General features: G+C 39.1%; 1 protein-coding gene across 1 annotated transcript in view; it reads right to left on the reverse strand.

The window, feature by feature from the left end:
• The window catches only part of LOC102193066 (CUB and sushi domain-containing protein 3-like), a 387,453-nt gene that overhangs the window by 35,056 nt on the left and 337,025 nt on the right, over positions 1–15,372 (reverse strand). Inside the window, exons 42-51 of the mRNA XM_005728525.1 lie at positions 15,127–15,243; positions 14,713–14,922; positions 12,972–13,160; positions 12,068–12,245; positions 8,875–9,020; positions 5,042–5,122; positions 3,496–3,609; positions 3,180–3,368; positions 2,826–2,972; positions 535–723 (exon numbers count right to left, since the gene is read on the reverse strand). Coding sequence (XP_005728582.1) covers positions 535–723; positions 2,826–2,972; positions 3,180–3,368; positions 3,496–3,609; positions 5,042–5,122; positions 8,875–9,020; positions 12,068–12,245; positions 12,972–13,160; positions 14,713–14,922; positions 15,127–15,243 — 1,560 coding nt within the window. The remainder of the gene's footprint in view (positions 1–534; positions 724–2,825; positions 2,973–3,179; positions 3,369–3,495; positions 3,610–5,041; positions 5,123–8,874; positions 9,021–12,067; positions 12,246–12,971; positions 13,161–14,712; positions 14,923–15,126; positions 15,244–15,372) is intronic.

Here is a 15,372-nt window from a genome sequence, read left to right on the forward strand (position 1 = left end):
CGACAGAAAAGCCGATCAGCTGATCATTGATCAGTTTCACGATTGAAGTAGCAACAGGAGAGGGAGGGAGAGAGAAGAGGCACTCGCTCCATATATCGGTTGTTAACCCTAATATGGAAATGCTTTACAAACATTCAGAGATGAACTTTTACACTTGCTTTACTTCTCTCTTCCATCACGTGAGCACACTGCTCCAACGTGCTACGGTTATGAGCCGAGTTACGCTGTGTCGTAAGTTTTGTGAGGTGCTTTTTTGATATTTAATGGATCGGATTACATTTTTTATTTCTCTCCGATATCCGATCCAGTAATTTACGTCAGTATCAGACCGATACCGATACGTAATATCGGAACGGTCCATCTCTAGTATGGATCAGAGTCAAAACAAATAGTCTATTTCAGGATTTTTGCATTATTTTTGAGTATCCATTTCATTTCATTCAATGGAATTTACTAATGCTTTTATTCCAGATACTAAATTCTTCAGCACAGTTGTATCATTTCTGCAAACTTTCCTCACAGAGACAAACACACCTTGGCACGCAGGTACAGGAGAATCCCACGCATGGTAGCCAAGTGATGTGCGGCGGCAGGTTGCTGTGGCATTGCCTATGAGACGGTATCCACGGTCGCAAGCCCACCTCACCACGCTGTTAACGTGACCGCCGCTCTGTGAGGAGATGGAGCCGTGGAGCGGGGAGTCTGGGGTGGAGCAGTACAGAGCTGCAGTGGAAAAAAGCACATTTGAAAAACAAGGATTTGAAATTGCTACAGACCGGGAGGGCTACTGTCATCAACAAAGAAACTTGCACAATAAACACAAAAGAGGTAAAGCTCATTTCAGTAGATAGTGCTGCACTATATCTGCATGCAGGTATGCACCATTATAAAGGTTAGCAGTAATAATAGATTCACTAGCAGAGATTCTCACATGTCTGCTATTATGAAATTACAAAGGTTGAGATAAATTCCTGAAACTTGTATTAATGTGAGTCACTACTTATTTATAATACAACAGGATGTCGAGCAAAAGAAGACTAATGGACTTTGATTTTTCCAAAATGATCATGTACAAGACGTGCTTTGTGATTTGAAGAGCTCGATGCTTTTCCTCAATGAGCCATGAATTAGAGAAAGGAGTCTAATTAAAGATATTGATGGTCATGTTCCTAACAGGTCTCATACCTTTCCAGGCGATCTTAAAAGAAAGTTTTTCACCCAATTAGGAGCCATGTGACAACTATATGAATGTCAATTATAATTACACATAGTCGCTCTTGGCAGAGCCCTCTCACTGAACAACCAGCGAGTGGAGTTACAACGGACATGAGACATTACTGGACACACCGCCCGCAAAGTCATTGATTGCTATAGGTAGTTTTATTAAATATTCTTAATAAAGGGAAACATTAATCCTCTACGACAGACAATAATGGCATCTGGAGGGACTCGTGCTGCAACTGCCAAAAACCTGTCAATTTTAAGTGGACCTATTAGGCTCATTTCCACCTCCACTTTCAGTAAGTATCTTTATATGATTCACACATCTTTTTATGTGTCTGTAATTCTCCAAACTGGGCAAGAACCCCACAACAACATCTTAACTTGTCTTATGTATTAGTGATAAGCCTGTTTTGTCCCTCTAGTATGCTACTGCCCCAGTATCTGTGTGGTTGGGTTTTGAACCAAAATAGTCTGAGACCACTTAAGAGTTGTGAGGGTTTTTTGTTCACCCCTTTTTTCTTGGGGTAGAATCAGTGCCAGGGAAGTTTTGTACAGTTTTGTACAGTGTTTTGTACATTTCTAAGTAAGCATGTCTGACACAATTTATTTCTAAAAGCACTGAAAGTTTAATCAGCATATAGCAAAGCAGCCAGTTGACAATATCTCATCAGATGGTTCTTCCCCTGTACTAGTTTTAAGATTGATGGCATTAAACTGCTGATTTTAATCTCACATGGATGTGTTTCATAATGACAATAATATGTTGAGAAATTTTTACTTTACTACCTGACAAGAGGACTAAATTTTCTCATTGTAATTAAAATTTCATCACATTATGTTTTCTCAAAGGAGGAAGTACACTCACCGTCATGCACTGGCTTGATTTTCCAAGTTAAAAACATAGCCGAAGTTGAACCCCGGTATTAGTAGGCTTACAGCATATGTTTAACATTTCTTGCAGATGCTCACATTAATCACCGCCACCAAAGAAGGTTACCGAGTGTGAGCGCGTTTAGCTTTTTTTTCCTGTTATTTTTCTGCGCATAATTCATCATACAGTGCAGTGGTGTTTCAAAGGTTAAAGAAACAACCTCCTGGCTAGAGTATATGGAGTGAATAAGCAAACTAAACTGGTAAAATTGTCTCCTCCCCTTTACTGTCAAAAATGTCCTTGAATAAGGCACTCAAGCCTCATTACCCAACAGTCTAAAGCTACTCAGCAGGCCCAGGTGCAAGATTGCCTAAATGCAAAGCTTGCTGTAAAACAGCATCTGTGCTCATCAAGATGTCTTCACACAGATAAAACTTAAGAACTAACCTATAACGCATTTCAGTAAAGTGCTTTAGGAGGCAGACAGAAGTTTGCTAGAAACATATGTTAAAGATAGAGAAATAAGGTACAGCGAGATATTGTGATATTTTTTTTCACGGACTTTCTTCCCATAAGCTCTCAAACTTTCACATCTTTAAATATTTATTGTGCAAATTAAATGGTACAAACAGCTCCTTCTGTCTGCCTCTGTCTGCTGTTGTCCTTATTTTCATGCATTATATTAAAAGTAGTAGTAAAATAAAGTTGGGATACATACTTTGGTACTCACCAACATAGCGAATTTTGAAGCCTTTCTTGTTTGTGCCATGGTCTGAAGACCAGCGGACTAGGAACTGGTGTCCAGAGGTTGTGAGGTTAAAGGGTGTTGGCAGGTCACCACTAAGTGTCGCCAAGGTGGGGCTGTTGGATGTGGGACCTGACAGGGATTAAGATAAAGTGAAAGAGATGGAATAATGGAGAGAGAGACAGGGAAAGAAAGACAGTAATAATAGAAGGAATGAGACATGAGAATACAGTGACATTTGGTATAATACAGTGGTGTGTATTCTTTCAAAAATGTGTCTATGAGTGTGATGTGTGGCTCTCTGATGTTGAAATCTGCGTTCCTTTTTGTGTTTTTTACCATCAAAAATCTCCAACACGTCAAACTCTCTCTCGGTGTGAAAACTTTCAAAGGTTATTGTGACATTGTATCCTTTCTCCACTGTAACACTCCACGAACACATTTGGAGGTTAGGGTAGCTTTCTGGCCAGCCAGGGCTTAAGATGACACCTGAGGAGTCGTATCGCACATCATGTGCAGGGCACTGAACTGTAAGTAAAAAATAAATAGCAAAGCCAATTGTTATATTGAATGACTATACAGCTTGATGGGTTTTTTTGACGGTGTCAAGCTGAAAATAGTAACTTAAACTGGTTTTGTACTGGCATCCACTGACCTTGGCATGTTGGGGGTGGTGAATCCATCTGCAGCCTCTCTCCTAAGCGACAGGTAAGAATCTCACTGCCAACCAATGAAAATCCAGGATGGCATCTGTACCTGATGATGTCGCCTGGAGACACAAAATCAGTGTGTCTATAGAAAACAGAGCTGGTGCTAGCATAGCTTAGAGTGGCAAACTCTAAGTACATTTGAGTGCTTGATTTCAACACATTTCCAAGAAAGTCTTTACATTACAGCCTATGTACTCTAATGACTTTAGAATTAAACGTTTCAATAGAAAGCATCTTATCAACTTGTTGAGATGATGAATTGTTATAAATTGCTACAAATTTAACTCATACAAACTTCAGCTTGATGACTGGCAATAAAAACATGAAATATTATCACATGCCAGGAGCAATTTTTACTCGAGCCACATCTTCAGTACAGGACTTTTATTTGACTTTAATATGTTATTACTGAATGTGACCTTGTTTTGTCTTCAGAACCTTCTTAACTCTTCGTGGTATAGACTCAACAAGGTGCTGGAAACATCCCCCCGAAGAGTTTGCTCCACACTGACATGATAGCATCAAACTGTTGCTGCAGATTTGTCAGTTGGGCCTCCATTGTTGTTCCAGCACATTCCAAATGGGCTCTACGGGATAGAGTTCTGATGACTGTGGAGGCCATTTGAGTACAGTGAACCCATTGTCATATTCAAGAAACCCGTTTGAGATGATCTGAGATTTGTGATCCAAGAAACCATCACCAACAGCATTACAACACCAGCACCAGCTTAAATCACTGAATGAAGGCAGGGTGGATCCATGTTTTTATTTTGTTTATGTCAAATTTTTTACCCTATTCTGAATATTGCAGCAAAAACATCAGATCAGATGACATTTTTCCAATCTACTATTGTACAATTTGAGTGAGCTTGTGTGAACTGTAGCCTCAGTTTGCTGTCCCTAGCTGTCAAAAGTGGCACCTGGTATCATCTTTTACTGTTGTATCCCATCTGCTTCAAGGTTTAATGTGTTGTGTGACATGCTCTTGTGGATACCTTGGTAGTAAAGAGCAGTTATTTGAGTTACTGTTGTTTTCTTATCAATTTGAAGCAGTCTGGCCATCCTTCTTCACTGACCTCTGGCATCATCAAAGCCTTGTCACGAAGCAAACCGCTCCTCACTGGATATTTTCTCTAGACCCTACATATGATTGTATTGGAAAATCTGCCATCCTGATGCTTAGTTTAAAGTCCAGCAGCTTGTCCTAATGCCTCAATACCTAAATGCATTCAGTTATTGCCAGTTATGTGACTGGCAAATTAGATATTTGTCTTAATGCACAACTGAACAGGTGTACCTAATGAAGAGGCCAGTGAGTGTATATGATTGGATTGGTGCGTGTCTTAAACCAATAAAAAATGAATTACAGAATATATATACACAATATAACACCAATCATCCTTGATTTAAGTCTTCATTCGTGTTATCGTGTGCTTTTTATCCATCAAAGTGACACATCTGTGAGCAATGGCAGGCAGACAGACAGCTCACCTATCTCAAGCTCGCCATCCTCCATCAGCATGTCAGCACTGGGAACTTCTGGAGGAGGCTGGCAAACCCTTAATTGGTAGGCTGGGAGATACAGAAACGGAGAGGAGACAGAAAAAGGAACAATGTATAAAAAATGTGTTCAAGGATCCCGTGTTAAAATTTAAATGTAATTTTTTTCCAAGTGCAATGAAAGGACAGAATAGTGTGACATTCAATCTTGGTCGCATCGGTTTAACTGAACTTTTTAAGTTCAAATGGTGGGCAAAGTATGGAATCAAGAACAGATCAGCTACACAGACACAGCACTGTCTTGAATCATAAAGAGGAACTAACTTCACAGCCACTGAGCTGAAGGCTGTAATCAATATTACTGCATGACTGTAGATCACTTGCTAACAGAGAGAGAGAGAAAGAGTGAAAAGAGAGAGCGAGTTAGAGAATAGAGGCAGACACAGACAGGAAAAAGGGAGGACAAGAAGCGAGCGAAGGAGAGAGGGCTAAGGGCTGTAAGTCAAGATGAAATTGACTATGAAAATGAGACCTGCCAATAGCTTCTGATGCTCTAATGCATATCAAAGCCCTGTGGTCTATGAGTGCGCGCCAGGATGTGTGTAAATGTTTGAGCAAGTGCATGTCTATGTTTGTGTGTGCAGCAAGCTCTGTGCTTCTACGCGCGATGAAAGGATCACTGTTAGCAGTCATCGATTTCGCTTAGCTCTGAGACCATTTTTATAGCTACTTCCACATGCGTGTCACATACACTGGCTCTCTCAGCCTCGTGTTCATGATGCTATTCACCCGTGCGTGGCCCTCGTCTGTGTATGGAAGCTCCACACCTTTGAATTCAACCACTCCACTGAGTTGACTGATGAAAATGAAGAATAACAAGTATGTAATCCCGCCAACGATGGGAGCGCTGAAGTAGATGAATATCCTCAAAGGGTGGCTTGATCCTTCTTTTGGCGCTTATTTGGCATTTCAAACTAAATTTTCTCTTTAGTAGCTGTCTCAGATTCAAACTAGGGCATTCTGAATTTCTTTACAGGTCACTGAAGGACACTCAAAAGAAAACTTAAGAACAATACTTTATAGTGACAAGTTTCTGCTTAAGAAAACGTCAGTGCAGCGAATCATGAAAGGTTCCCATTCTTCTGGTAATTATTATGCAACAATTTAAGTTCTGTACGGATGATCAAATAGGCTGCTCTGCTCTCATCTTTCTTTCATTCTCGCTGTCTTTCTTGTTTTCTTCTAATATTGTCTCGAAAAGAGACGCGACCAAATAATGCTAACTACTACTGCCATACATGTCACCCCCTTTCCATTTTATCCATCTTCCCTGTCACTTTTTGCTGTTCATCGTCCAATAAAGCAGAAATTGAAAGTAAACTTGAATCCATCAGATGGTGCTGTTCCTGTGTGAGTGTGACAACTGACAGTTAAAACCTGCCAACAAAAATTCATTAACAATGTGTCATCTGTCTGAAAAAGGGAAGCCTGTTCAACTTGACATATTTTCACTAAAGAGCACTGAACAGAAACTTTTGAGAAGTAGGAAACAGGCTTCGGGGGGGGAAATAAAGAGCCGTGGGTACATCTGTGAGAGAGAATGCGGGAGAACCAATGAGAAACTGTGTTGTGACGGATGAAACGAGTGCAAAAAAGTGACTCATTTGAAGCTTTCAAATTTTTCAGGAACCAAAACTATCCTGACATTAAAAAAAAACAAGCAGCCATCTTTACAGTGTAGTGACGTTCTTGTTATTCTAAAATATTAGGTTTTATTTTGAAAAATAGCATCATCTTCAGCTTGATGACAATTCATTATGACGGCTGTCAAGAGCTCATGAGGTTCTTTAAACATTATTTTGTCATCTTTAAAAAAGCCTGTCATCTTTTAGTTAAAGTGAAACCATTGTGGAATTAACTTTTGTGTCATAATGACACATACCAGAAACATTAGTCAGTAAAAATATAGATTCACCCATTAAATGAAATTTAGATGATAATTAAATGTAATATAAAAAAAAGAGTTTTGCATTTCCCTGCTTCTAAACATTTTGATGATTTCTTATGTACTTTAATGTACAGTATGCTATGTGTAGGAATCTTTAGATGAATGGAGTGGTTTTCACCATAAGCAGTATTTGAAAACAAAAAGAAATACAGAGGCACCGAAGATTAAGGTGAGATGAAAACCTAAATGGCACAGACAGTCCAGGAATGGAGAAAGAGCAGCTAAGGACCAGGACAAATACTCCAAAAGTCTGTGAAGGGAAAATGACTGTTTTTTTTTAAAGGTGTAAGACAGATACAAAACACTTCTTTCTACTAACAGGGTGCAAAAGACAAACACTCAATAGCTGATTTTTTTGAACCAATGCAACACACATTTTTATGAGTAAATTGCAGGTTTGCTGCTTACTTTGTTTTTTTTCTACTGTATGAGATAAAGAGATAAAGCCATCAACGTGCTTTTTAATCTGACAGCGTCTAAGAACACAGGAAACCATCATTTAATTGGAAGTTCAACAAAAACAAGATTAATGAGCTTTTCAGTTGCTAAAAAAGTTCCATCCCTTGCAGTGCTACCTTTAGTAGAACCACAGTAAACAGCATCAAACAAACAAGCCTATTAGGCTACATTAGACCTCTACTAAGCAATCTTATTCCTGTATTAAGATTAGCACTACTTTATTAGACATTTATTAGTTAATGGTGCATTTATTAATATCTGCATCACACACACATATATACTTATATATATATATATATATATACACACACACAACGATGCCTTAAAATCCCATTTCCTTAATTAGTTTTATACAATTATTTAGCAAGCATTCCATTTTTGATATAAAACATGACTTCATTGGTTATTGTGTAGAATTATATAATGTAATATTGATGCCATACATAAACATCACCATCACCGCATACTCAGACATGAGTATATTCACCGTTTGCAAAAACAAAAGTTAATGTTGAAAAATTAAAATAGTATACTTTTATAATGAGCAGCAGGGGTTATTTTGCCAAGCAACATGATGATGTCATAATATCTATAGATACGTAAAGATGTACCTGTGCTCGAATGTTGGTTGTTTCATGGACAAACAAACAAAAATACAGATTGTATTGTCTATTTATGGTAAGATCATTCTAAAAAAAATTATCATAAAGCATTACCAAGTGTTTTTTTTAACACATTTGGAAATGTTACCAACTGGTTTAATAATCTCTTCTTCGAGCAGCCGAGACCTCAAAAGCTTTTCAGTGTCGCCCCAAAGTGAATCACACATCACAAACTTTGTATTAACATTTTTTTGGAGTCATTTTTAAGCATCATTTAAAAATAACTGGGTAGTAACAGTGGGCGGGATAGTGGTATAGTGAAACTCCTCAGTAGTCCGCACTCAAAGATAAAATCGGAAAGACGAAAGCTTGAAAATGACGAGTTTAGTCATTTCAAAGAGAATGTTTCTACAGTGTTGCTATTATCAACTCGGTTCATAACATTAAGAATATTAATTACTAATCACTGTGATAGGATGTGGCAAAGAGAGGAAGATCAATTTCAATGAGTCAGAATGAGTCAAAGGAAGTAGCTCTGACTGTGAAGTTAAAGAGAGTTCAGTTCAACAAAAAACTATTGGAGCTAGAACTAATGATTGCGCTACACTGTTGCCATACCTCAGGACAACAAAGACAACTACAGAGAAAAGCGCTAATGAGAGCATCATCTGTAACTGCGCAGACAATCAAGTAACATGCTTCTACGGCAGGCTGATATTATCATTATCTCTGTGATAATGTGGTCTCTTTCTTACCATGATAACTTAAGACAAAAAAGCCGGCTCCAGAGAAGTCCGAGTGGAATTTGATGAGGATGATGTTGGACGTTGAATAGACGGACTCCAAAGCTGTGTTTCCGCTGAACTGTCCAATCTGAGGAGAAGACTGATCTGGACCATCCCTGTGGTAAAAAGCCCCAGAATGAAACACAAACAAAACATACACAAAACCTGTGTGACCAAGAAGACAGCGAGAGACTAAAGGCCCATAAACGAGTGGACTTGATCTTTCTTTATAGAACAATGGGCTTGAACGTCCACCTAAGATATAATTTGAATAAGTTATTGCAGTCATCGGTGACAGTTAGATGGCTATTTATGTTCAGGAAATGGTTGCTCCAAGGCTAGAAACAAAGACAGAAGAGACTTGACGATTTTTTATGAGACCTGCTCCATTAACTGCAAATGCAGATGGACATTGTGTGACAAAGTGCTGGCTCCAACAGCGACTGTGCATGGCTATGGGCTCATCTTCCTTCTCAAACCAATACAAACCACAATGTCAAAAAGCTCATTTAGATAAGAAATGCTCTGAAATTTAGATTCAAATTCTCTGACAAAGTAACAGCTCTTGATAACACCACAACCCACAAATCTATGGCTCTCTTGTTCTTGCTTGGGGATGAGTTCATAAATATTGACTGAACTGTTGACAGATCATAAGAATAACAAATGTTAGTCCTGGTGTAGACTTGGCTTCACTGTTCACACATGGGCCTGGCATTCGCAAAAAGTCACACAATTACCCGAGAAGGCAGGCAGGAGGTTATCCATCAAATGGCAGGTCATGCTCTCAGTGAACATATTTCACCTTTAATGACAGCACCAGCTGTCAGACTGGAACTAACCAATATCAGACTCATTATCTGTGATTAAAAAGCATAATCATGAAGTTAAATTAAATGATTATTTCCTGCTGTTAAGTGTTTTTGGAAGAGACTAATTATACCTGCCAGGTTATGAACAGAATCATCCCCTTCTCTGATTCGCATTGGGTGGCTCAGAGTCATCAGAGCAGTTGCACTTATTGCCTTCCACTGCTTGATTAAAGCTGATGCACTCGCTCGCTAACATTTATTAGTATGTTAACGCAACACTTTCAGTACAGAATAGGCTTTAAAGATAAGGTTGCACAATATATAGAAACATCTGTGACATATATGGAAACTTTTGCAGTGGATCGCTGTAGCAAGCCTCCCAGTTTGAGACCAATTAGCAGACTAAGCGACTGTCAGGTCGGCTGGCTCTGGGCTGAAGAGACCGCTGTGAAAATCACACCTCTACCACTGACACCGCGCTCTCTACGGGGAGCCAGCATGATTGCGTGACTAAGATCGGGAATTTTTACCGCATTCTTGTGTCGTCTTTGCTTCAGTCCGTCCACTTTTCTGACAGACCAAAGGGTCAGAAACACGCTGTGCGACCAATTCATGGAATTCACACAATCAGCTGTGGGTGGGCGGCACATGCTTCAACTGTGTTGTGGTGTGGGAAAGACAGGCTGGATATCGCACAACTATAGACTAAAACTAGAGCTAAACAAATCACACACCAACTGCTGAAGAAAACAAGCTGCTTTTTTCAGTGGATAGCTGCTAAAGAGGAAGGTCTGCAATGTCATGTTTGTGTAGAAGCCAAACAATACCATAAAGCAATAAGTGTGAAATTACAGATTTGCTTGATATAACTGAGCTATACACCATCCTGTAGCACTCTGAGGAGTGAAGCAATGGATCAAATGAATTAGTAAGCTGCAGCAATTTTGCTAACAAGTTAAACATTACAGTCAAGGAACTGCTGTTTTTCTATTCCTAAATGTCTTATTCCTGCTTTTCTGACATTTTACAGCCAAATCAAATCAACAACTGAGCTTGAAAACTTGATTTATTCCTAGAAAGTTAGGTTAATGAGTTAGATTTGATATTGGAGTGAGAAACAGTTGACAGAGTTGCAATCCTGTGAGGCTTCTTCTCAAGTCTGAGGAAAAACGGAACTGTAAAAGCAGTTTTGACAGCATGGCAAGCGTGGAGCTAATCATATCTATAATTTCATGACTTCTACAGACAATAAAGGCATCTTGGAATATCAGGTGGTGAATGTTGTGAGAAAAATACCTTTTATATTTAAATCTGAGCTAAATTAAAATCTAATTTTCATTATATTTTCTGCTGACCTAAAAAGTTGAGAGTTCTCAGACTTTCTAAAGAGGAGAGAAAGTTTCTTGTTAGAACAATTTTACAGTTTCCGTGTGGCTAAAGAAACAGCCAGACCTGGACATCTGGAAGGTTGGCAGTGCTTACAGAAAGACAGGATAACAACAGAACAAGCCAGACATTCGGTCCTTCTGTGCTGGTCTAAAAATACACGATTTGCAAGGAAATGTATCAGCAGCAAACCACGTCTTGTCCTGCTGTTGTGTTCTTTTTGCTCAGCCCTGCCTCAAATGCCTATGCGGCTACATCGCTCCGTGTTGTCTTTTTATAGGAAACAAGAGTAGGTGAAGGGACTCTGGAGAAAAGGGCAGCATCATGGCACCCGTAGCAATAAACGATGCAACGTATTTATGGTTCTGCTACCACCTTGTACCTGCAGATATCTATGTAGCGTGGTATCTAAGCACCATTTAAGCACCTGCATTGACAAAATGTCTAGTGTTGCCAATGGCTGTTTTCCTCAAGAAGAATAATGAAGAGAGAAGTCAAGGCTGGTTAGCTGGGAAGAGAACGATGTATTGTATATAACATATAAGGCTGGCCGAGCATTAAAGATAGTGTAAGGGACAGGCCAAAGAAGAGAAAGACCTATGGCTAAAAACGAAAATGGGTAAACCGTGACAAGAAGAAAATTATATCAGAGTGACTTTATATGCATGACAAGGTGTCTGCAGTCATAGTAACCTTGCAGGAATTTAGCCAATTAGTGGTTAGCTCTGAAAAGATTTTAAAGAGCGTAGCATCCGGCTAGAGAGAGAGAAAAGAAAGTGTGTGTGAACAGAAAGTTATGTGGTACAAATTAAATAGTTATTCAGTCAAATAAAACATTTCTTACTTAAACTCAGCGAGAAGAAGGGATAGCATTATAATAATAGCACATAATGAGCATGAATACTGTCAGTTAAGAAGTAGAGCAAATATAAAACGTGCTAATTGAAAAAGTAAATAGCACCTACCAGACAGTAATGTAGTCATATATGGGCTCTGTGCTCAGTACAGTAAAGTTGATATAAATCCCGTGTCCAGGAGGAACTCGAACGCTCCACACACAGTCCTGGAAATTTGGGTATTCCTCAGGATGGCCGGGAGAGTAAATGGTTCCGTTTAATGACGTGATGTTACCACCGCAGAGTGCTGCAAGTGAGAATATTAACAGAATTGCCCTTAATAAATTACCCGCAAATTAGAACTGCCATTGTGAAGCTTCAATAATTGTCGGGATCGCTGTGAAAGAAAATGTCTCTATCACTCATGTAATGACCACTGGATAACACCTGAACACCTTTAATAAATTGTCATTACATTTTTATTTCTGTCCCACAGCTCAGCTGACTCTCAGCTGTGCTGATGTTAGAACAATATGGCGTAATATGAAATGTTATCATCTTGAAATTAGAACGATTTCTTTCACGTGTGGAGTAAACAAAACAATAAGAGTAAGATAATTTATAGTGAGAGTGAGATTATTAATCTTTAAAACAGTAATAATATCTGTCTCTATATATATGTATATTGTGTTTATATCATTAAGAGACTATATTGTTATGATAGCACCACATATCCTCCAAAAAAGTAATCTTTGAGAGTGAAAGTTGATGAAAGCACATGTATGTCTAACAAATTAAGGAATTCATTATAAAAAGAATTCATAGAGAAACTTCTTCATACTTCTTTTGGAATTTGTAAACCCGTGCATTATGATTTATTATGTGGTGATACATTATTATTAAGTGCCCTGTAAGCCTGTATGAGAGGACAACAAAAAGATGCAGGAGACTCAATTGAAATCCAGCTAAAATGATCAATCGCCTTTGATCAAAGAAAAAGATGAGTAGGCATAAGAATAATCACGTAATTTACCTTCACATCGTGGTAATGGGTGGTTCCAGTTCCTGCTAATTCCGTGCAAACATGTGAGCGAGGCTTCTCCAATCAGAGAGTATCCGGGCAGACACTCAAACGACACCGTCATCCCAACACTGAAATCTGTGCCAATCACGATGCCATTTCGAAACGGTCGAGGGTCTGGGCAACTCTGGAGCTGGTAGGCTGCAGAGATAATAACATAAATTATTCAAAAAAAAAATCAACGAGGCAGAAACGATTTGTTAATTTAGTCCTGTAATGTGCAACTCATCACTACGAGCCACAGTATGAACTGCAGCTTCAACTGTGAACAGTCAGTTGGTTGAAAAAACTAAAATCAAGCAAAATAAATATATACAGCAAATCGATCCTTTCTAACTCTGCATAATGAATCATCGTTCAGCACAAAAAAAGTGGAACAGGATACAGCCAACCATACAACCGTACGAAGCTCAGAGAATTACTCTCAGTTAGTGTTGCTGGTAAATTGTATACATTTCAGATTACATGTTAATAGTGTAATCTGAGTATCCTAAAGTACCCTGAATGTGTTTAAAAAAGGAAAAAATCTTAATCATCCTATTTAAAAGCTGCTTGTCCAAAAAGTTAGTTAAAAAACACTCATCATCTTTGTGACTTGTTTTGCTGTCAAGTCATTATTAACAGGCATGTCAGTGACAGCCAAGGTAAGCGTCTCATCTGTTATGATTGACAGCTTCGATACCATCAGTCCCGCCTCTCCTTGATTCTGGTTGGTTAATGAGAGAGAGAAGCGACACTGGCGAGAGCACTACTTTTCTCCATGTTAAACTATTTCCACCCAAGAGCGTCAGTGTGAGCATCGCGAGGGAATAAAGCTCAGAGCTGAGGGTGATTTTTGCACGCCGATGAGCTTCATAGGCTGTTTGCGGAGACAAATGCTAAATGATCTTTACTTTGTAATTAAAGGATAAGTTAATTTAAATGAAAAAATGACTACTGTAACTCTGTATTCCTCTGGCTTGCTTAAAAAAATTTGCAATCTTCAGCTAGAATTTAAAATTGTCACACACACAAAAAAAAGAAAGATGCGGCCATCCTGCATCAAAAAAGATAGTTCTCGTTTTTAACACGATGCCAAAATATTCTCAAATCACATCCGCCAGCTTGAAGTTAAAACATAATTGTTGCATAATTGTCCGCAGCCGGTGCTACAATAGCCAGGGCTTGGAAGGAAAACATGTCACTGAGACAGACAAACACTGGGAGAAATAATGGTAATGGGTAAAATGAAATTGAGGGTATTCATATTTTCCCCGTTTTAAAACACTGTGGCAGTGCTGCTGTCAAGAGATAAAAGGTATTATTCATCAGCCACTGTAATATTCACATTAATGGAATTAGGCGAAACATATTTAGGCTATCTACAAGATTTGTCATAATAAATATAAGACTACTCAAACCATTTTAGTGCCAGACAGAATAAATATAAAACTCCTCTCATCATTGAAATTAATCCAAATTGAGGACCTGCATGCACCCAGTAATCTTTTTGGCAAGCTGCTTCTGTAGTCAAGAAACATTTTTATCCCAGTAGATGAATTCGTTGTTACGGTAATCGCTCCTGAGAAATCAAGTCACAGTGAGACAGTTGTTTCCACGTCGGCAACAGTCGTGGTCTGCTCTTGTTGTCTCTCTTAGGAAATGATCGCTGTAAACAAGATGTCGGAGAGGTGCTTTTAGAAGCAACGTTTACCTTGATACGTGATGTGGAACCCGGGTTTGTTCTGTGAATAGTCACTGTGGAAAAAAAAGCTGGTTTGGTGGGTGGTGCTGAACAGAGGTTTGGGCATGACTGGGCCGCTGAATCGGTCAATGACAGAGCCCGTCTCCAGCGTTCCGCTACGGATCTCCAAGTAATCGTGGATTGCTTCAGTGGAGAAGTTCAAAAATTGGAGATGGATGCCTGGGAAAGAAAAAAGCAATACGACGCGTGACGTTATACGGATAAAGTCTCCTGAAAAACACTTGCACTTTATCTCATCACCAAAACCAAAAGCAAACAGAGAAACAAGAAAGAAGTGCTACAGACAGAGAAAACAGATTCTCACACAAACTCAAAGAAAACACTTGTTTTAAACTCTACTCAAAAGTTGACAGTGTTTCTTACCAAAGCCGACAGGTAAGTTCACCATCCATGTGCAGTCTAATCCACTGGGGTAGTTGCCGGGGTAACCAGGACTTAGAATCACTCCACTTACATCTGTCATAGACCCACCACAATGGGCTGTACACCCAAACACACACATAAATAACACAGAAAGAAGGAAAAAAGGAAAAGAGTGTTTCAGCGTTGAAAGCAACACATCAAAAGCAGGAGGCTGACCTCACAGGAGGAAGCAGACATGCTTCTCTT

Source organism: Pundamilia nyererei, unplaced genomic scaffold, assembly GCF_000239375.1.
Source record: "Pundamilia nyererei isolate P.nyererei 1_Seehausen unplaced genomic scaffold, PunNye1.0 scaffold00028, whole genome shotgun sequence".
Lineage (NCBI taxonomy): Eukaryota > Metazoa > Chordata > Actinopteri > Cichliformes > Cichlidae > Pundamilia > Pundamilia nyererei.